The following is a 21,417-nucleotide window of genomic DNA, read 5'->3' on the forward strand; positions in this document are numbered from 1 at the left end:
CTGTTCAATTAAACAATCAATCGATCAATTGAACGTTTGAATGATTAAATTGACTGTTCAATTAAACAATCAATCGATCAATTGAACGTTTGAATTTTGACACATATCCCCTCCCATAGTAATCAGGCGTTACGCCGTGCGAGCGGCGCGGGCGATGAGCCAGCGAGCGTCGCACGAGAGGACAGCTAGCGGCTAAACTCGGCGTTTGGGGACGCACCGTATGGGGGTAATAATGAAGCAGTGAGAAAACTAATGCCACTGCAAGCCAGAGCGCTGAGTGCGGGATACATGGTGCTGCCATATCATAACCCGCAGTCGACGTACGACGCGTCCTGCGGAGCACAAGCCCCCGCGGAGAGCGCGAGCCCCGGCCAAGCGCGGGCCGGAGCGGTGACGACGCGCGGCCGGAGGTCAGTCACAAAGACCGCGTATATACAAGGCGGGCCGAGCCCGGGAGCGGTGAACTCCTCTCCCTTGTTCGACCCTTGCCTACGCTGTTGTTCAAATCGCTTGTCCTACGCTATTCATTGTACCTTGTCGTTTCGTTATGGCAAACAATACAACTGTCTGTGGTACCTTACGTCACTAGTTCGTGTTTGTTTTACGTCTTATATTTATGCAACTGTTTACCCCACGTCAGCCCCCGTTCCCATACCTTGACCGAAACCATGTAACCACCATACTATTCCGTTACGCTATACTAATCGTTACGTCTCCATAGTATCTTGTGTATTGATGTATGTTTTTACTCAGCCAGAAGACTGAAGACGCCGATTAAATTACCAGTTTAATCGACTAAAATGAAGTGCGGGAGTGAAATGTAGCGATGCAAAATAATGTGAAGGCATAGTAGATGTTGTTGCGACATAGGCACGAGTCATACATAAGTGGAACACGCCGGTTGGTGAGTGGACGATGTCCAGTGCTGTGTCAGCGATCAATGAGATAGAACACGTGTCCACCGGAAAGGGCACGGCCGCATATAAAAGGGGAAGGTCGGTAGAGGTCAGGAGAGATGTAGGACACAAGGAGAGATGAAGGCGAAGAGGTATTAGGTGGCACTTACGTACTGTTGTGCTTATGTATGCCGTAACATATATATTAGAATACAGCCGTCTATATTATACACGACGCCTTCGACCATCACTGTCTACGATCATTGACTATCAACGTGTAACGAGCGACGAGAGACATTAAAACCTTCCCTACACTATCTATGTTGGTTGTCTTCAGTCATCACTAACGTGTACCACACATACTACTGTACAAGTACCAACCCTACACCAGATGAAACGAACAAGCCCTATATGCTAATACCACGATCCTTACGATGAGAAGGGCCACAAAGACCCCTACCAGTTATTACTGGCCTGGCGTTCCAAAGCACAATTCCCTATGGCTGCAATCGGCTTGGTAGCTTAGGAGGAGATCCGGCAATAACCTACAAGCTATATATGTACCACCATCACTAAGGGATATACTCAAAGAAATTGGTGTGAAAATAAAAATTCTGAAAAAATTGACATCAATTTTAAATGTACATAAACCCTTTATTATGTGCCTGTACTCGAACATGTCATTAAAATACACACGATCTCACGAAACAATTAAATATACGAAATGACATATTAGCAAGTCAACTATCACTGTGTAGGCCTACTATCTGTCTATGAAAGGGCAACATTTGCTCGGACAGGGCACGGAGAAAATATGCATGCGATATGCAGCTTTGAGACCTCATCTCTATATTCGTGTGTAATGTACCAATAGAAATCTGGAAAAAACTTCACATTTTCCACTCGTGTATTACATCTGTTTGATAAAATATTTGGAGTCAACACAAAAACTAAATTTTAAAGTTTAATAGTCCCGTGATTTAATATATATAATAACACATTAGCTTACTACTATACAACAAAGTTATAATATCATGCATGTGGAAATATTCTAAATAGTTTACAGTGGTGGCAGGTACGAAATGACCATAGCGATGGCCCGGAATAACGTTGAATTGACAACTTCTAGCATTTTCGTCAGTACTAGGTTACTAATATCAGAAACTCACTTCCACGTTATCAAAGATAGCACAGCGTCATCCATTCTGAACTGAAAATATCCCATTAATTTTGCAAGCTTTTTTCAGAATGTATCCAAAGATTTACTGTTAACATACAGCAGGTTTGTCATTCTAGACTTCACTGGCTGTCTTTGAACCTTCTGATTGCTAGTACTGGTTATATAAAATATTCTTCATCCGTGCATGCCAGCTAGTGAGCTATCTAAATCTACCAAATCTCCTTTAGTTTTAGACCCATTCAAAGTGTTAGTAGATGTAGTAGTTGGCATCGCACACCCAATAATGTATTTACTATTATTACTTTTCTGTGTAAAAAGTGTAAAAGAGCTGGTAGTCTCCTAATTAATATAGACTGACTGGACTCAAAGGTTATTTATAACATGGTTCCAAAAACGAGTCTTAGGCAAAAGACAAATGCCCACAGACACAGACTGGACACTGATTCTATGTACAACAAGTTACTAAATGCCAAAAAACATCATAGGAGTTAGGATTATACAGGAATATACATATGAACATCACTACATACAACTTTTTAGGAATGTGCTTGTTGGAAAACATTGTCGCACCTGGTCCATGAAGAATTTTCTTGTCTTTGTTATACAGATCAATTGTTCTCCATCTTCTCCCTAGGACACAAACAACACAATAATCAATATCAAAACAAACTACCAACACATTTCATAATAGCAAGCAGTATAGCAGTTTTCACATCAGACACTTACTACATACTAAATGATACTCAAGTGAAGATGTAATACATGCCTCAAAATATCGAGCCAAGTTATCACAGACGAGCGTGACGTCTTTAAAGAATTCCTCTGGCTTGCTGTAAGTGCCATCGTTGAGCTGTTGCTTGACCTCCTGTAGTGTCATGAGCTTTCTCACAAGGCTGTTGCTCTTCGAACGGGAAGGCAGATCAGCAGGCTTCGTGAACGGCCACGAGTACCTCTTGCTGAATACGCTTGCGAGCAAGTCTGCACACACCTAGACAATATTTGAAGACAACAGCATGAGAATTATTAAAACTCGAGCCAAAATAGAGCCAAGCAATTTTCAATGCCAACGTATGCCTGCTCAAGTCGTTTGCATTTGACAGACCGATTTATTACTATTGTACTGTATGGCGATAGGAAAAACACTTGCAACGATTTTTGCTTTTGAAAGGTATCTTTAAACAGCTTGAATGATTGCCTCAAACTGCAGCGATAGCTGCATCTAAATTCTACAATCTCCACACCTGTTGCCGATTGGCATCCATGGATTCCCGTGACCTAAGCTGCTTTGCCGCAGGTGCATGGTCTTCACTGTTGGCATTGCCATTACACACTGCATCAGACCGCTGCCGCTTCCTACTACGCGACGTGGTACCCTGTAAACAGAAGCAGCATTTGTTTTAATGTCATTGCGAAGAATAGACTGCTCTCACAATGATTTGGACTACTCAATGAATCGATATTAGGTTTAATCACGCCACATTTCCTCAACCACACACATGCGCAAGGATTGTCACTTTGTGGATGTACCCACTAGCACTCACCTCTGTCGATTGGCCGGTAGAACTTCTCACTGGTGTAGATGCAGTATCCTCCGACTCCTCTGTTTCGACTTCATTCTTTTTAAGAGACCTACTGCTCCTACCCCTCGGTGAATGGGGGCCCGTCTCTTCTGTCACCTGCTCCTTTCTCGGTCTCAAAATCTTTCTAGGCGTCATATCTTCTTTGTCTGACGCTACTTTTGTGATGCTGGAGCTTGGAGTATCAATTTTTCCATCCTCAAAAGACAGCTTACTTCCTCTTGTCGTTCTAGAGGTTCTTGATATAGCTATCTCCTCCTCTAGATTTTCTGCTGGTGATTGCTTTTGTCCTCTAGATGACCTAGATCGCCTTGATAGAGGAAGCTCAACCTCCTCCTCATCTTCTGACGACTGCTTTCTTCTTAATGCCCGGGATTGCCTAGTTTGAGGAAGCTCATCTTTATCTTCTAGAGACAGCTTTCGTCTTCTTTCTAACCTAGATGCCCTAGATTCAGGAATCACTTCTTCTGATTTCTCGATGCTTTTCCCTTGTCCTTTTGTTCTTCTGGAAGTTTCTGTGAAAAAAATTAATCATTCAAATACAGACTGTACACCCATTTGTTTTCGTATCATGAAAGAAGTTACTGATCAGAAGCATGATACAGGCACTACATTGAGTGGACAGTTAACTGTTAGGAAATAGTTTTGCTGACACTGACTGGGTTCATTAGTGACTGCATGCTTACTGATGTGTTGACTCCAGTAACCATAATTTACCTAGTTTGGCTATCGAAGTCTTAAGTGGTACTGAATCTGAGGAAGTGCGTGAACTCTTTTTTGTTTGATCTTCCTTTTCGGTCCGCCTCTGCGCTGCCATTTTTCTCTTTGCGGCTGCTTAAAAATAGGACACCAAACTATGAATGACAGTATCAAGCAACATCCACAAAATGGTCCACAAAAAAAGGAATTACAGTAGTGTTCATAGTTACAGTATTTATATTCATATACCTATATACAACTACACGTAACTTAATACACATGTAAGCACACTACTAGGTATACAATCACGATTTAATGTAAAGAAAATCATAGTTGCATGGTTAAAGACTTGCACAATTTCTTCGTCTGAGCAGCAAATCGAATCACTAAGACCTTAAATTGCACCAACACCCACATATACGAATGCAACCACACAAACCTTTAGATTTTCTCTTGGATTGGCCTGAGACACAGGCTGAACACCTCCACCTGTACCTAGGTGTGTTGCGTAGTGGGGGGTCGTGACACTCCTTGTGATAAGCCGATGAACAGGTGGCGCAGGGCACCAACTCTCCCTCATCTTCACCACATTCCTGGCAATGGTCATCGTGATCCTATACAGAACAACACAATAAATCATCAAAACCCCAAGAGTAAATGCCACGGTGGCAAAACACAGTTATTGAAACAGTCACAGTCAGTGGAATCACCAGCGTTCGAATCAGTGTGGAGGAACATAGTAAAAATCCAAATATAACTAAAATACGTGTCGCATCGTTTTTAAAATCTTCTACTATCTCATCACGTGTAGAGTTGAAGGTGACGTGATTACTTTGTGATAACCCTGTTCATAAACGTTTGCCTGACCATGCTTGTTCAGCGGGGTTATGTCCAACAAGAAATTATATAAGGGTACACCACGTTGGTCACTTAAAAGCTCCACAAATCAGGGTTCAACATTAACTTTTTATTTCACTAGACCATCGGGCTAGTAACTGAGGAAAACCACTAGCCCTGACCTAACTTTCACTAGACCATCGGGCTAGTAACTGAGGAAAACCACTAGCCCTGACCTAACTTTCACTAGCCCAGACCCATACCATTGTTATGAAAAACTTTATTTAGATAAGAGTGTGTCATCGTATGAATTCATAGATGCTGTTTCCCGTGCTTTAAATCGCGCGTGGGCCGAGTTCACGTGCAGCATTCGTATTCTACTACGGGCATAGACGAGCGCACGGTTTATCGATCCTCTACTGCGGCTGGCAGCAAGCCACGTTATTGTTTTTGCCGAAGGGTAGACTGGTATTCGGCCTCACGCTCTGCTAGACAATGTACACGCTCTGCGACAAACAGTGCGGCCACGAACCAGTCTAGCCAGAGGTGACCTTTCAGTGCAATATATATGACCAATTCTAACACGACCACCCTAGTACGACCAGTCGGGCTACTAGCACTCTGGTTGTATTCGACCGGACCAAGCATTTACCCGACTAGGTCGATCGGACGTGGGTTAGTGTCGAACCCTGCAAATGAGAAACTACCAGCATAACTACTACTAGGCTAACGCACCCGGGAACTCACTCACCTGGTAGTCACTGTCGTTGTCGTCTTCACTGGAGTCGTTATCGAGCGTACCGCTGGACTCGTTGTAGTTGATGACACGTCGTGAGCAGGCACGTTGCGAGATCGGCTAACATGGGAGAAGACCATAGTGCATCAAGACTCACAAAGCTATTACAATTGCTCGACTGCATGGTGTAATGTACTTGATATTGCACGTTCGTGTAGCATAGTGTTTCCACTGGTATATGATAAGCGAGGCAGGCCACCTTGCTGATTCATCCACCGCGTGCAATATTTGCCGAAGCTGCCACCCCGCAACATTAAACAAACTTAAAACTCTAGCCACACATTTAATAATGAACAACCTTTAAAGCTCAGCTCAGAATACTGAACTATATGCTGTATGCATGTACTTACATTAAGAATTCAATTTTTTTATATTTTGAAAATGAAAGGAGAACAAAACTAATCTTTGGCCAATAAGCAATGTTACACAGAAAGCTGAGATGTTATTACCACGCAAGCTGGGCAGAGCCAGTCGCCCTTGGGTATCTTGCTTAGGGCAGGCCGGAGGCAGTAGATATGGTAGCCATGGTTACATTCATCACAAAGTAGAATCTCAGTTGCATCGGTCTTCTTGCGGCAGATCTTGCAATTCTGAAAACATGTTTGACGTTCATCAGTTAGTGGTTTACTCATCAGCTACAATGCCTTTCAAAACAAGCTAATTTTTCCTAAATGCATTATTAATTTTCCACAGAAAACCCTGACTCAGAGAGAAGATTATGCTAATTTTTTATTAGCAACATCACACCTCGGCCAATACTTATTCACGCATTAGTACTGCCAAGTCTGACATAAATATCCAAGTTCATCACTGTCAGGTTATGAAACATACCATTACATGAGGTAAAACATAGCTCTCAAAACCCCATACATTACTACACCGTTTGCAAAAATGACGTTCGTAACACAAAACTCTGCAACGGGAATCAGGTTGTCCCATTGACTTCCACTATATAATCATAGATGCATTCATATACAAGATTTTTTTGGCCCAAAGAAGTAGGCCATCTTCATTTTTCTCTTAATACAAGTGCAATTATAAATGCAAGGAAACATTGATGAATGTATGAGATTATTTAATGATTTAAACAGGAAAGGCAGTTCAGTCTTTTTTTCAATTCTGTGAAAAATTAACCAGCGAGTTTTCATTTTTCTATCGCTAGTAAAGTGGTCATACGTTACAAATTACAAATGAGGAAAAAAGCACGAAACAGGGAGTGCACATACTGCATTTTTTGCCGATTTCTCCCATTTGATTGAGGCATCTACTATCCCGAGCAATACGTGGAGGCGGGACAGCGTGGTACAATTCTCGACCTCCTCCTGCCACCTATTCTTGCCATTGGTCTTCATCTCTACATCTGCAGAAAAAAATCGTACCATGATAAATGCATACATAATCTTAGAATAGTTAATTCTGTATTGCATACTACATATGATGAGGAGTTGCACTCACTATTGGCAGATTTTAGTTTGATCATAAAATTCGACCTTGCAGTATGCAAATGCAAATATATCCCTTCGTAGAAATGTTACAGTAAATTGTCATTAACGTTCTTTTTAATAATGATGATCGTGATACAATAATAAAACTAAAATGCAGAGAGTGACATGAACATTTGATGCAAAAATACCTTTTTGTTTTTCCAAAGAATCATTTAATTCCCCTTCATCCTGCTCCTCTTTGGTTAAATTCTCCGACTTCGTGCTTTGGAACTTCCAAGTGACAAACTTCGGCAGAATCGACTTCTGACACTTGATTAGGCAAGCACCCTAACAAAACGGCGAAAACCTACTTCACCCGAACCATGTCGAGCATTACTGCTACTCCAATTCTGTTATTTTGCAGATTTACTCTGCCTGGTTTAACAGACTGCAAATATAACCCAGTTTCACATTAAAAAAAACATGGATGTATCGAAGGACATTTCAGCTAGCAAACACTACTTACACATTCTCATTATTCAAATTATGATCTTTACCATGATCGCTTGGCCATCTTTTAAGCGATTACAAACCGTTTTCACATGACAACAATGATGCAGTGTTCACCTGGCATGTTTAACCTTTGAGTGAAAGTCAAATACTCGTCGTTTTCCAAATTATGTTCTGGCCAACTACATCACCGCAGCATGTCAGGTGGCTGTCTGAGAGCCGAAACCTCATGCCTGGCTATGAAATGGGGAGTTGGCTTATTACTGTAACTGAAAGCCCAGAATCGTCCCGGCCACTCTAATGTTCACATAATTATGTATTGCACCAACTGACCAGGTCTTTCAACGAAGTGGCGGCACAGAGTTCCTCCTCCCACTTCTCGGTGTTCGGCACGCCACCAAGCCCGCCCTGGCTGACCTTGACCTCGGTCTCTAGAAGCTCTTGTCTGAATGCTTCCAGGAGCTCCCGGTCTCCGTCGGAGTCCCGCAGTACCGTCGGCTGCCTGCACACACAAACATTGATGACGAGCACGCGTAGACAGCAATGTTTACCTCACACCTGTGCAAGCAGGCTTCACCCTTTCACGGGGGCCGATCGGCCCCACCCCCATAAACAGCCCCGTCTCCGGTGCCCACGGGGCTTTTTTTCCGGCCCCATCAAATTTTGAGATTCCGAGAATCGAAAACGAAAGTACAATACATAGGAAAGTAACTAAGCTTTTATTACATAATTCATCAGTTTAAAAAAAAGCAGCCATGTCGAATAATGACGGGGCCTTTTTTAGGCCCCGTGGTTTACTCAGACAGCAAAGCCTGTGCAAGCACGCATGCTGGCATAAAGAGAGCACACAGCACTGATGGCAGGAAGGCATATGGCGGATGCAGCACCATACCAGAAACGCATCGTTTTGAACGTACGGCTACAAAATGTTAATCTCCTCTGCTCACACACACACACCCACACCCACACACACACACACAGCCCATGACTTTAGCTCACACACATACATACATGCAAATGACAGATGCAGCACCACACAGTAACACATCCAGATGGGATATATACTACCTTATCAATCCAAATATAGCATATAAGCAACAGCTGGCATTTGCAGCGGCCCCAAACGTTTGCTAGCACCCAAAATTCGACTCTGGAGATTATTGGCAGTCAATACAGTCAGGTACCTGTCAGACCTGTGTTAGCCTTACGTCTATGAAATGTAAACTTGTAAAAAGGGCACTTATGGCATTCCCTTGAGTCACAGTTATGCAGTGAAAACCACTTTATAGACCAGACACCCATCTATAAATGATACTTTTAATACCTTTCCCTTGAAGGGGAACCTTACCTTTTTCCAACACTAATGACTTTGATAAGCTCATCGTATTTATTTGTGAGATCTCTCTTCAGCTTCGACTCACGGAGACCCTTGTTTGTCAGGTGTTCTATCAGCACATCAATCTCCTTCTGGGTGTCGTACACAAACCAAAGGTTCTGGCTGGTCGCGGGAGTGCTGTGAGAAGATGCAGAGCATTAGGAAACAATGCACAAACTATCGCCGCCACCTAGCTCGACATGTCGTATATTATACATGAGGTCTTCAATCAGTCTTTCAATTGACGACGTCACAAATTTTCTATGGTAAAATTTGTAAAATTTTTGTTGCCATTTTTTTTACATTAAAAGTAAGAACTAACGGGACTAAACGTATCGTCAAATTCTTACCTGATAAGATTGTTTCTCAACTAGTTAAAAATCCAAAAAACCTGGACGATTTGATATTAGTGTTCCTGACATTAATTGCTTGCTATGGGCTATGTATGCGTCACGAGTGTATGTTCACATCAAACAATATAGTAAAATAAAAAGTATAATGCAGCTATTTAACCATAAAAAGTGAACAGAATTACTTATATTTTGTGAAAAAGTGGAAATATTTTTTTTATTTTTAGTATTTACGGTGACGTAATCACTTTCAATCAACTTTTAAAGGTCACTTTAAAAGAAGGAAATGCCAAGTGGGCTTCATAGACAGGTGGCAGGTACATGTGCAAGTTAACATACTAACAGCTTATATACATTGTATTCACCTCGTCTCCACAGAGTATATCGGAATGACTTTACTTGAAGTTGATTCCAAATTCTCAGAATCCTCTTCATCTGCCTCTTGTCTATCTTCTTTGTTGATGGTGTAATTGATGTAATCCTGCACCCAACCTTTCTCGATGTACAGACCTACAAGAGCATATTGAAATCTCCAATACACCACAGTAATGGTTTTCTCAACACAAATATAGGTTATTAGTTTCAGCTCCTATGATCGGTTCATCAGCATTTTAGTCACTAGTGACTACACAGAATCACTGTGGCCTTTGAACATAGCAACTCTAGCTATGCATAGTACAGTTTTTGCACTCATCAGAACAAGTTAAAATACTGCTCTAGTTTTACCAGGCAAACTCATGTTGAAAATCCAGTAGCGGTTGTGGTTTCGATCTGTTCCCACCGGTTTCCTTCTCATAACCAGCTTTGCTAAGCCAGTTACATCCTAAATAAGAGTAGGACACATCAAATTAGCATTGCAGAAATCCCATCACTAAAGCATTAATAATATGTCTACAAGCAAGATATAAGCAAGGCATATATAGTGTGTACACTACCTCAAATGCTTTCTTTTTTGCCCTTTCTTTCTTATCAGCCTGATACTCTTTTTCTCTGAAAAAACAAAGAAAACATGTATAGAACAGATTTTAGCAAGATGATTACTGTACATATAGCATTGCTCAAGCATGTTAACTGTATGAATAACAGCATAGCAGCCATAACACTATTCCCCATTGCTAGCAATGCCTTATCTGAAAACTTGCACAAGTCTTGCACATAGCTTGCTGATAATCAGGGGAAACTATAAAAGGTATATATCTTCTTATTGGCAAACTGCACACGTGAGCATTTATACAGGCTGTTCCGGAATTGTCCGTAACTGTCCATAACATGTCACTTTTCCGTAAAGATATTCCATAATGCTCACGCCTTAGTGTGTGCAGATGCTCTATGTCAATCAGAAATTAGCAACCACTTAAACTAAAGTAAGGAGTAGAAAATAACTTTGGAACAAGCGAGTCCAACGGACTCCCTACCATCAAAAAGAGGGAGTCCGCAACATAGTAGTACCCGAGATATTAACAAAAAGGACATTTGCGGTGCACGTCTGTCAATTTTCTTGGGTCATTTGCTAAAAAAAATATGGTCATTCTGCGAGGCCGTGCTCTGGAACGAAATAGTTAGTATAGCAGAATTTTCAGGGAGTTACACGGACTTCTGCATATGTCAACTCAGGGAGTCCGACAGCAAATCAAGGAGTATTTGACTCCGGACTCGCGTTAATTTCGCACCCTGCTACAGCTTAGCTAAACTTAACCTTTCCAACATTGCTAACTAGAAATCAGGGGGCTATTTTCTAAACATTTGAGTCGTAATATTAGCCCTAAATTGTAGAGCTACGATGTTCCTGAAAATAGCACCCTAGGTTGCAGTAGCAGTCGTTACACAGTCACATTCTAACTGAAACCTCTCTAACCTTTCCTTCAACTCCATCTCTCGCCGCTCTTTCTCTAACTTCTGGTTCTGTGCCAGCACCCGTCGCCTTCTCACAACTGAAGCCAAATCTTCGGGATTATCATCAGGCCCCTCGGTGTCTTTAGCAGCTTCCTTCAATTCGGTCACATCGTTAGCCCCATAGAAGTGCTTCAACGTCAATCCTGCATGAATCACAGAGATGACGCACGTATAGACAAATTAGATATGTAGTGATTGTTAAACACTATTTTAGTATTATCCAGTCAAGAACCTGCACAGATTGACATGTCATTTCAACCCCCCCACATGATAGCGCACAGGGCACACCTGCTGATGGACATTGGTGCCTGTGCTGAACGAGATGAGGGTTTCATTGGACAAGGCACAAGCTGTGGCACAAGACAGACCGAAGGAGTGCAGGATAGTTCCAGCAATGGCCCAGTGAAGATTCAGGGACATATCACTTTCACATGACATCACATGCATCCTCACCTTTGTCCACTTTGTCTTTTTTCCCGTTTGGCTTCTCCTTGCTCTTGGTGTCCGCACTCTCCTCCTCGGGAGTTTTGGCTTCCTTCTGTTCATCTGTTGGAGAAGTGCCGTTTGCACTGTTCTGAACATTTCCCTCCTTCGAAGCCTGCTCCATGTTTTTCTGGTTCAGTTTAATGCGCTCTTGTTTCTGCTCCAGCCTGTCTGTATATTTCTGTTGCCTGTCAAGTAACAAAAGCAACAACACTCACTTCACGAATGCTTATCATCATGACATATCCCGTACTAACAGACTGTCAGATCTGATGTGTGTAAAACACGAAATAAGAGATCACGTCTGCGTAAATAGTATGGAAAGCAAGACACGCAAAAGTTCACAGTCCGCACACTTAGAGAGCCGATACACCAGGGGTCCAACTAGTTATGTCCAGCAAGTTAGTCAGCAAACAGTTATGTTTGCAAAATAAAATGACATTGATGAAATTGATCTTTATTTTTATTTGTGTGTTTTGTTAGGTTACTTTTCTAACCTACACCAAACATAAGCAAGTATAATACCGTTACATAGCTTTTAGAATATTGTAGTTAAAAAAAAACTATTATATGATACACGATATATTTCAATATCTGGTAGCTGCGATCAATAACATTCAACAGATTATCTTCGATCATCGATCGGTTGGGTGCAACCGATGATCGTCGATGAAATTCCAACGATTCCCATCACTAGGGCCAACGCACCAGAGCTCATGAGCGGCCTGCTGCTTCTCCTCCATGTAGTTGATGACCGAGTAAGAAGACATGATGCGGTTGCAGAGCGCCACGAGAAGCTGCAGCTTCTGCTCTGCCTCTAGGCTGTGGAACTCTTTGTCCTCTAGTAACTCCACCATGTGTAGGGGCTGAAGAACACGGAAGATACAACTGTGAATGCAGTAGCAGTCATGCGATCAGGCACAATAGAAACGGTTAGGCATTTAACCACAAATGCAGTTGACAATAAAGATTATATACACCACCTGATCAATCACAACTTCGAAAATAAAACAGTGCCTAAATATATTTTGCATACAAATGGCAGCAAGGAATGTATGCATGCATCTGTCAACAACACAGCATTAACTAACATGTTCTGTCACTACAATACAATGCATTGTGAAATTAAACAGTGCACCATATGCACCATCTCACCAACAGGAAGATACAACACAAAGTTGAGCAGCTGACTTGTATCTGACTACAAGCAGGGGTTTATCTGTGTAACCGTGTCGTTTACCTAATAATGTATCATGTGAAAAATGACGTGTTTGTAAACTATCACTCTTGGTAAAATTACTGAATAAGATCCAGTTTAAGTAAAAATTGCCATTGTGAAAAATTGTAAAATTAAGGTAATTATATGCTTTAAAATTGTGGGCTAACCTCCACTTTGATTTTAAATGGCTCGGAACTAAGTCAGGCCTAAACTTAACCCGCACAAAACCCTGACAAGGCACGATTGTGAAATTAGTATTTATACCAACGATTACCAGCAAACTGAAGCAAGACACAGCAACTATGTAGTATGTACATGTACATTATGCCATCAGAATAGTACGATACATCATGCAGTTAGGCAGTGATAAATTTAATGGACTCACCACATCGGTTTCCTCATCCGTATCGTCCGAGTCGTCGCTGGCATCATCATTGCTGTTGTGGCAACGCAGACAGAGCCGTGCTAGCTCTGACGCGGTGCACATGTTTAGCGGTATCTCCGACAAGGCCAGCTTCAGCTCCTTGTAACCCTGATATAATTACAGCAGAGTAGTGTCTGTTAATGTATGTTTATTTCAAATTACTGCCACGCAATCATGAGTTGGGCACACCGGTATGTCCACACCAGCATGTCTTTGGGGGGATGGTCAGGTAATTATCAGGCTTCGCCGTCGGAGAAAACCACGGGCCTAAAAAAAGGCCCCGTCATTTACTCGACGGGGTTGATTTTTTTCCTGGGCGGGCTGATTTTGTTAAACTAATGAATTACCTAATAAAAGCTTTGTTACATTTATATGTATTGTTACTATGCTTATTCCCTACTATTTGGTGAGGGGCTAACCTAGCTGCTTAATATGGGCACCCATGGCGAGCGTAAAAAATTATATATATATAATTATCTATCACATTAAATTGGGTGTTTGGTCGACACATTTTATTCAGATAATAGATTATAGATGTTATATGAGCATTTTATTATAAAACAGTGCCTACATAACGACAGAAACATGGAGATCTGCATCAGTGCACTGCTAATTTGGGCGTTTTATGAATTTTGTAATTTGGGCTTTTTATGAATTTTGTAATTTGGGCGTTTTGCTAGGGGTCGTAATTTGGGCGCCGGTATTCGGTATGAAAAATGGCTTGGATTAGGCCCTGTTGGTATAATAATATGAATTTATAGCAATCGGTGTTCTTTCTCGATTCGTTTTCGATTCTCGGAATTTCAAAATTTGACAGGGCCGGAAAAAAAGCCCCGTGGACACTGGAGACGGGGCTGTTTACGGGCTTGGGCCGATGGGCCCCGTGAAAAGGCGAAGCCTATAATTATAATGGCTGTAAGGGACCCAGCTTGTGCTCCTTGATGTGGGCAATCCAGTAGGTACATGGGGAACACGCTTTAATGTAGCATTGTACTGGTCTTGCAAATACGCTGCAAACGAGCAGCTTCTGTGGTTTTTCTAACTAATTACTCTATTAATTAATTATTATTGCAGCTACATGCATGTTTGTGCTCATGATGGTGATATGACACATCTTTGCTATAGGTTAAATCCAGGAAAAATGTAATTGACACAACTCTGGACAGTTGCAATAGTACGTTCTAAAACAAATGCTGAATATGGTGTCCGGGTGCTGTAAAGTCAACACTTTGGCGTACAGCACGTCCAAACTAGGCGAGCTTGACTGCACTAGCAAGAATATATCTGTGGAGGCAGATATGGTAATGTTAACTACAATTACTTCGACTGTACCTCAGAATCTCACAAATGCAAATATCTTTGCTACAATGCCCTTCTATCCATAAGAATACAACACTGTAGTTTTGCAAACAACCTATTTAACCGAGCCTGCCACCATAACTTCCATATAAAATATTGTGATTCTTTTTATTAAAGTAACAGTAACCTCCTATAGGAATTGTGTTAATAATTCACCAATTATCAAAAGATAACAGAATATATCACACATACATCAGCAATCTGATCTTGGAGTAGAGTCTGCAGCAGGATGACTAGGATACGGGATAGATAGCCAAAACCTTCCGGGCCCGCCACAAGTGCCTTCATCAGGGCATCTACAAAAGAGCACATCCATTTCCCATAATATGAATGATAAAGTCCAATTTCTCAAGGGAATCAACAAATATAATTTACAGCTGCTACTAGTTATCTTGTTGCACAGCATTCATAGAACTAACATTACTAATAACAAACAAATAGACGAGAAATTATATTATATTACCTATAACTAATTATTAATAAATAATTAATTTATATAATATTACAATTACTATATTTAATGCTAACTGCATACGTTGTACATTAAAAGCTGCTAGGTTAGGAACTATTAGAATGTGTATACTTTACAATGCTGACCATTATCTACGCTACATTAATTATGAAACCTGCTATTCATGAACACTAGAGAATTCACACACAGAAACATTCCAAAATCAAATAATCACTCCTAACTTAAAACAATTCAAAAGTTAACAGATGATATGCAAACTCAACCATAACTCATACAGGGGCGTAGCTAGGTTAAACTGGATGTGTACGCACATACGGGGGCGCCACAGGTGGCCGTGTGCTAGGGGGGGTCTAGGGGCATGCCCCACCCCCTGAAATTTTTTTCAAACAATGGTGCAAAATGGTGTATTTTGGCACATCCAGTCACTGACTGACTCTATCTCTCTCTCTCTCTCCAATAAAAAAATGCTTGTTGAAATGATGTGTATGCAACTGCGTATCTGCGTTATGGTAGCTACGCCCCTGTCATAGTCAATCTTCCATTATTTAGCAAATAACTGACTAGCAATTGCCTTGATCAAATGTCAGACACTGCAAATAAAATACCTGAATGTATGGGATATGGGTCATCTGGCATCAGCAGTCCGGCATAGCAGTTGAGAAACTCAGTAACCATGGCAACATCTCCAAACAAATCATTAGGAAGACCATCCGGTGTCTGCACTAACTTAGGCATGGGTAGCGGCTCCAAATTCGCCAATTCCTTATCATCAAATTTCTGTAGAAAAATTTAATATATAACATAATATAATAAAATTATTAAATAATATTGCACACTAATGTTTAACATTCTTTCTTTCTTTACATTTTAATACATCTACCTTAAATGTGGAAATTATAATATATACAATATTACAACAATATACCTTATCCAACTCCCTTCGTTCGTCTCTTTTTTCTTTCTGTTTGCTTTTAAAGTAATCCCGCTTTTCTTCCTGTGACATATTCTTGAGCCTCTCTCTCAAAGAAAGAATGTTAATCTGTCTCTGAATGTTTGCGCGGATGTCTTCCGGAAGAATTTTCATCTAAAATGGAATTAATTATGTATGTCATGTATTATACATTTTTTACGCAGCAATTTTTCCAATTTTAATGCATGTTTTTGACAAGTGTCATATTTAGTTTTAAGTTTACAAACTGCACAAATCTATATAGCAGCCTGATACTGTAACATTCGTCACACAGCACATCGAAACCCCACCATTTTCTGTCACGTTACTTTGCAAAAAGTAAATCTTTATCCTGTCGCAGTTACTTTCTGTAAAACAATACTAATCAACTACAAGTATCTCTTAACAGTATAGAGGGCTACTATGCATCAGATCATTTATCACGTATGTCTCCAAGACTCTCAGAGTCACTACTCACTTGATTTTCTTTGAGTTCTTTAGTGCACTGCGTCAGTAACTTGGTGACCTTTGCTTTACTTTGCTTGTCATCTTTATTCTTACTTTCTTTCATTGCCCTCTTCAACCTACACAATAATTATATCTTTATTAGAATAATAAAATGTGGTGCAATTGGTGCACTCAGAACGTGGGTTTAGCATGAACATTTATTAAAACTGTACTCTATCGTGCAAACAGAAATCAGAGCCAATCCTTAGAGGGGACTGGACTTTTGCATTCATATGAATACCCTGCAACGATACACACCTCACGACGATGGAAGGTGTGCGGGGTGCAGCTGGCTTACTGGGGGAAGATGTCGGTGTCTTGTTTCCAGGTTTCATCTTCATGTCCAGTAAAGTCATCTGCTTCATTTTCTGTAATTGTTCGTATAAGGGCTGTTGCAGTGAAAAACAGAAAGTACTTACATTCCCTAATGAACATCGATAACAGAACACAGTACATTCAAAAGAATAAATACGATTGATTTGCCGATATGTACATATAAATTTTATACATAATGAAAATGTCAATGACACTGTAGCTCACCTTGGGTGTGATAGAAGAGGGAGGGGGATATATAAAGCAAGAGTATATATGGGAGAACTCCCATTATATAGCATATCTCCCATTATATACTCTTAATAATGATATATGCATAAGTTTTGATGTGAAAATAAATGTTTCAGATCTGAAAGTCTGAAATCTTGACGAGAGATGGCGCTACGCCTAAATGATCGCCATTTTGGTTTTCGAATATCGCGCAAATAAAAACAATAAAATATTCCAGTCAAATTACTGTAACGAAGAATCTAAAACACAATATTACACGTATATAAGTATGATTGTAGAGTTGTTGACCAGTTAGACGAAATAAACATAATAGAACGTTGTCATCTCTCCCATAAGAGTAACAACTGTTTTGGGGCTAGTTTTACACATTCACATACCAAAATTTAACAAAATCGAATGAATTTGGATGGCCATTTTCATTTTTGCCAAAAAGTGGGCGTGGCTCGAAAGTAGGTCGACTGGCGTGCTCCAAAATAGGAAGTTCAAATCTCTCCCATAGGAGTAACAACTGTATTCAATTTGAAACATGTGGGTCAAACGGTTCTTGAGTTATCGTTGACCGTCGGCAGACACTGAAATGCATAGTGAAACTGCCAAAATCTACCTAATTTGCATAATTAAAAAAAAAATCAAAACCTGTGTGATATGTTTTGGGGCCAGTCCTTATTCATTCACATACTAGAAATGAGCAAAATCCGTTGAACCTAAATTGACTTATGGCCATTTCCATTTTTGCCAAAAAGTATGTCGACTGGCGTGCTCCAAAATAGGACGTTCAAACCTCGCCCATAGGAGTAACAACTGTATGCAATTTGAAACATGTGGGTCAAACGGTTCTTGAGTTATCGTGGACCATAGCCAAATGTTGATGGACGGACGGACGGACGGACGGACGACACCCCATGGCAATAGCTCATCTTGACGATGTCAAGGCGAGCTAAAAATGTAGGATATGCTCTGGCTGTTCAGAAAGTATAATAATATAAGTTGAGTGTTTAAAATTAATGTAATACTGACAAAACACCTCTGACCATATATCTGAAATCGGTTTGGCATAGGTGAAGCCATTTCAACTTGTGCTACCACAATTGTGCTAAAAACACACACAAGGTTTCCACATTAGCTAAGCTCAAACCGATACAAAATTAATGGACACCTTTGACGAAGAACCACTCTTGCCCTTTTGTTCTGCAGATTTTAGCTTTGTTGACTCAGTCGCACTTTTCTTGGAAGGAGATGCTTTCCCCTTTGCCACCGACTTCCTCTTTCTCTCATTTTCTTTTTGTTTTTCCTTCACTTGTTTCCCTGGTTTTTTCTTGTTCTTGGCTTTCGCTTTTGATACAGTAGACGCGACCTTCTTTACCAATTTTTTAGAGGGGGATTTCTCATTTTTCTTAGGACTTTTCACAGGTGTTCCCAACTTCTTTGCCGTTTTCTCTGGAGATTTTCCTGCAGATGTCTGAGATTTTTTTGCAGGCGACTTTCTGGGAACCAGTGCCACTCTGTTGATACTGACTGATACTTTTTTCATAGATGAATATTTGATAGGTGAGGATGCCTTGTTGTTAGCCTTTACTCGAGTTTTTGTCACACCCTTGCCCATGTTTAGCCTCTTCTTTGGCTGCTTCTTGCTACCGTCAGTGGTCTTAGCATTAGCTTTAGCTTTCGATAACGCTACGGACTTGTCTCCGAGTTCAGCCATCTACGGTGATAAAGAGTTTATTAAACACACATGATCATTAACACACTATTATTATCATAAATTATACTGGATTACCACTGACTAATACAAGCCAGCTGGATGAAAACTACAACCACTTGTACGAATACATCCGACATAATTAATCTCTTTGTCTTGAAGTACCTTGGATGGAGAGACGAGAAAATCAGCAAATTTGCCTGGGATCCCATATTTCTTCACAAGCTTTTCCTCCACAACCCACGGGGCTTTGGCAGATGTTCCAAATCGAACGGCATTTGCACGAATGAATAACCGTATTGTATCCTTGTTCGGAACTTTTTCAATGCGACTACAGACATGAGAAAAAAAACATTACTAATTAGGCATCGTGGCTCACAGATTTGGCATTCTACTCTACATAATTGGAATTGACATATTGCCCACTAGCTAACCATATGTCAGAGTTCCCCCTAGAGCAATTAGAAATACCCGATCGCTCGACATGGCTTCTGAAATAACTGGAGAGAACCCTGTATTTATATTATCAGCTGGTAATATAGTATTTCACACAGTGGAAAGTGTACCTGAGCTCACTTGCTGGCACACCACTGATTATCTTGTCCCTCAGCTGTACATTGTAATGGTACGCCATCAATAGCTGCAGAAGACGAGTGAATATTACACATTAGTGCAGACCAACCGCTGTACACTCAGCATTTCGTATCAACCTAGAAAATCTCCTGAATCCTTTTATAAGATCTATGGAACACGTTTAAGACCAATGTGACAAAATGAAACATTCTTCCAAATTTGATTATTCAAATATATATACTTCCTGTTAAGATATTATGAGTAGTGATTGGTGCCACAAAATAATCCTTGATCAAATTAGAAAATAAAAATAAACATCAAGATAAATCAATGGACCATACTATACAACAAAATGTGGACGCGGCCACTAGAATGTCATATTTTCCCAAACACCAGCTGCATTACAGTCAAACCTCGGTTTTCCGAACATCCATTATCCGAACAAGATCTCAAGGTCCTGTGAATATTTAATAAGCCACTAGACCATCAGTTATCCGAACAAAATACTCCCCGCCTGTCTCGTTCAGATAATCGAGGTTTAACTGTATATATTATATACATCATTTATATGCTCTACTTTTAATTTTCTAGACATCTAAATGCCCAGAATAAACAAACCTTAGCTGCTCCCTTTTTGGATGGACTGTTCAAAGAAGATTTGCCATATGTATGGTCAGAGTTTTCCTTGTCACTTGCTGGGGAACTACTATTGCTTCCATTTTCAGCAGACTAAAACAAATACATTATAAAAATGTGAAATAAAAGACAAACGTGAGTATTAGTAACAGTTAACTTTTAAATGTTTCTACATAATTTATCGAATGATCCATAAAGGAATCTATTGTTGATTCAGTGTTCAAATTTTAGTGTCCTAGATAGGTGGAAAACGTAATCATTTGGCTAATTGAATGAAATTCATTTCTAGCCAAATTTATGACATCTTGTAAACCTTATGTAAAGTCAACTGTAAATCGTTACTCTGCATGCCACAACTATGAAACCGAAGCCCTGAACATAGGTTAACAGTTCCTTCATATATTCTTATGCCAGTGTATCCATCTGGTGCATCTGGTGTGTGTACTGTGTCTAAAAGTAGGTTATTTATCAGCAGGTAAGGCAAAACCAGTGCATTAAACATTAAACATTGAATTGCCAATAATTCAGTAATTTTACCAAATTACCAGCTTAGCAATTACCCACACAAGACACACATTTTGAACTTACAAATGGGTCATTACTCATTAGACAACTGAAAATGCAAGTCATTTGGTGTAACTTGTATGCTGTAGATGATTTGCATTTTGGTGACTTAGCAAGCAGCAGCTTATTACTGATTGGTTCTCTATTACCTTTGCGATACGGGTTATAGTGCAGGGTTCTCCCTACGTTGCGCAAACGGGGCGCACGCGCCCCGTTTGGGAAAACTGCCCCCTGTTTCAATCGTTGCGCCCCGTTTAAATTACCTCCGCCCCGATTAAATTCCACCACAATAAAAGTTTGGCAGCGCGGGAATCAATCGTCAAGAATTCCCATTCGACCAGGACCACCGACGCGTGTATTTTTACCGTACGACGCATGCACTGCAGACCATACACAAGTACAAGCAGTTAACCTGTCCCGAACCCAACACT

General features: G+C 40.5%; 1 protein-coding gene across 3 annotated transcripts in view; it reads right to left on the reverse strand.

The window, feature by feature from the left end:
• Positions 1-1,525: 1,525 nt before the first annotated feature.
• Positions 1,526-21,417, reverse strand: part of LOC106820915 (tyrosine-protein kinase BAZ1B-like) — a 36,597-nt gene continuing 16,705 nt past the window's right edge. Inside the window, exons 5-32 of one of the 3 annotated variants that reach the window (XM_014825515.1) lie at positions 20,405-20,515; positions 19,780-19,853; positions 19,379-19,544; positions 18,671-19,216; positions 17,209-17,318; positions 16,922-17,027; positions 16,420-16,578; positions 16,100-16,271; positions 15,215-15,318; positions 13,625-13,771; positions 12,729-12,886; positions 11,991-12,208; positions 11,500-11,680; positions 10,580-10,634; positions 10,371-10,467; positions 10,010-10,154; positions 9,268-9,432; positions 8,253-8,421; positions 7,619-7,757; positions 7,212-7,339; positions 6,435-6,575; positions 5,941-6,045; positions 4,792-4,966; positions 4,371-4,487; positions 3,618-4,168; positions 3,318-3,449; positions 2,843-3,064; positions 1,526-2,706 (exon numbers count right to left, since the gene is read on the reverse strand). In XM_014825515.1, the coding sequence (XP_014681001.1) occupies positions 2,599-2,706; positions 2,843-3,064; positions 3,318-3,449; positions 3,618-4,168; positions 4,371-4,487; positions 4,792-4,966; positions 5,941-6,045; positions 6,435-6,575; positions 7,212-7,339; positions 7,619-7,757; positions 8,253-8,421; positions 9,268-9,432; positions 10,010-10,154; positions 10,371-10,467; positions 10,580-10,634; positions 11,500-11,680; positions 11,991-12,208; positions 12,729-12,886; positions 13,625-13,771; positions 15,215-15,318; positions 16,100-16,271; positions 16,420-16,578; positions 16,922-17,027; positions 17,209-17,318; positions 18,671-19,216; positions 19,379-19,544; positions 19,780-19,853; positions 20,405-20,515 (4,701 nt within the window). In that variant the 3' untranslated portion in view covers positions 1,526-2,598. Of the gene's footprint in view, positions 2,707-2,842; positions 3,065-3,317; positions 3,450-3,617; positions 4,169-4,370; positions 4,488-4,791; positions 4,967-5,940; positions 6,046-6,434; positions 6,576-7,211; positions 7,346-7,618; positions 7,758-8,252; positions 8,422-9,267; positions 9,433-10,009; positions 10,155-10,370; positions 10,468-10,579; positions 10,635-11,499; positions 11,681-11,990; positions 12,209-12,728; positions 12,887-13,624; positions 13,772-15,214; positions 15,319-16,099; positions 16,272-16,419; positions 16,579-16,921; positions 17,028-17,208; positions 17,319-18,670; positions 19,217-19,378; positions 19,545-19,779; positions 19,854-20,404; positions 20,516-21,417 lie in introns of all 3 variants that reach the window. The other 2 variants (XM_014825513.1, XM_014825514.1) reach the window with 2 other exon arrangements.

The sequence above is a fragment of the Priapulus caudatus genome, unplaced genomic scaffold, assembly GCF_000485595.1.
Source record: "Priapulus caudatus unplaced genomic scaffold, Priapulus_caudatus-5.0.1 Scaffold52, whole genome shotgun sequence".
In the NCBI taxonomy this organism is placed as follows: Eukaryota; Metazoa; Priapulida; class Priapulimorpha; order Priapulimorphida; family Priapulidae; genus Priapulus; species Priapulus caudatus.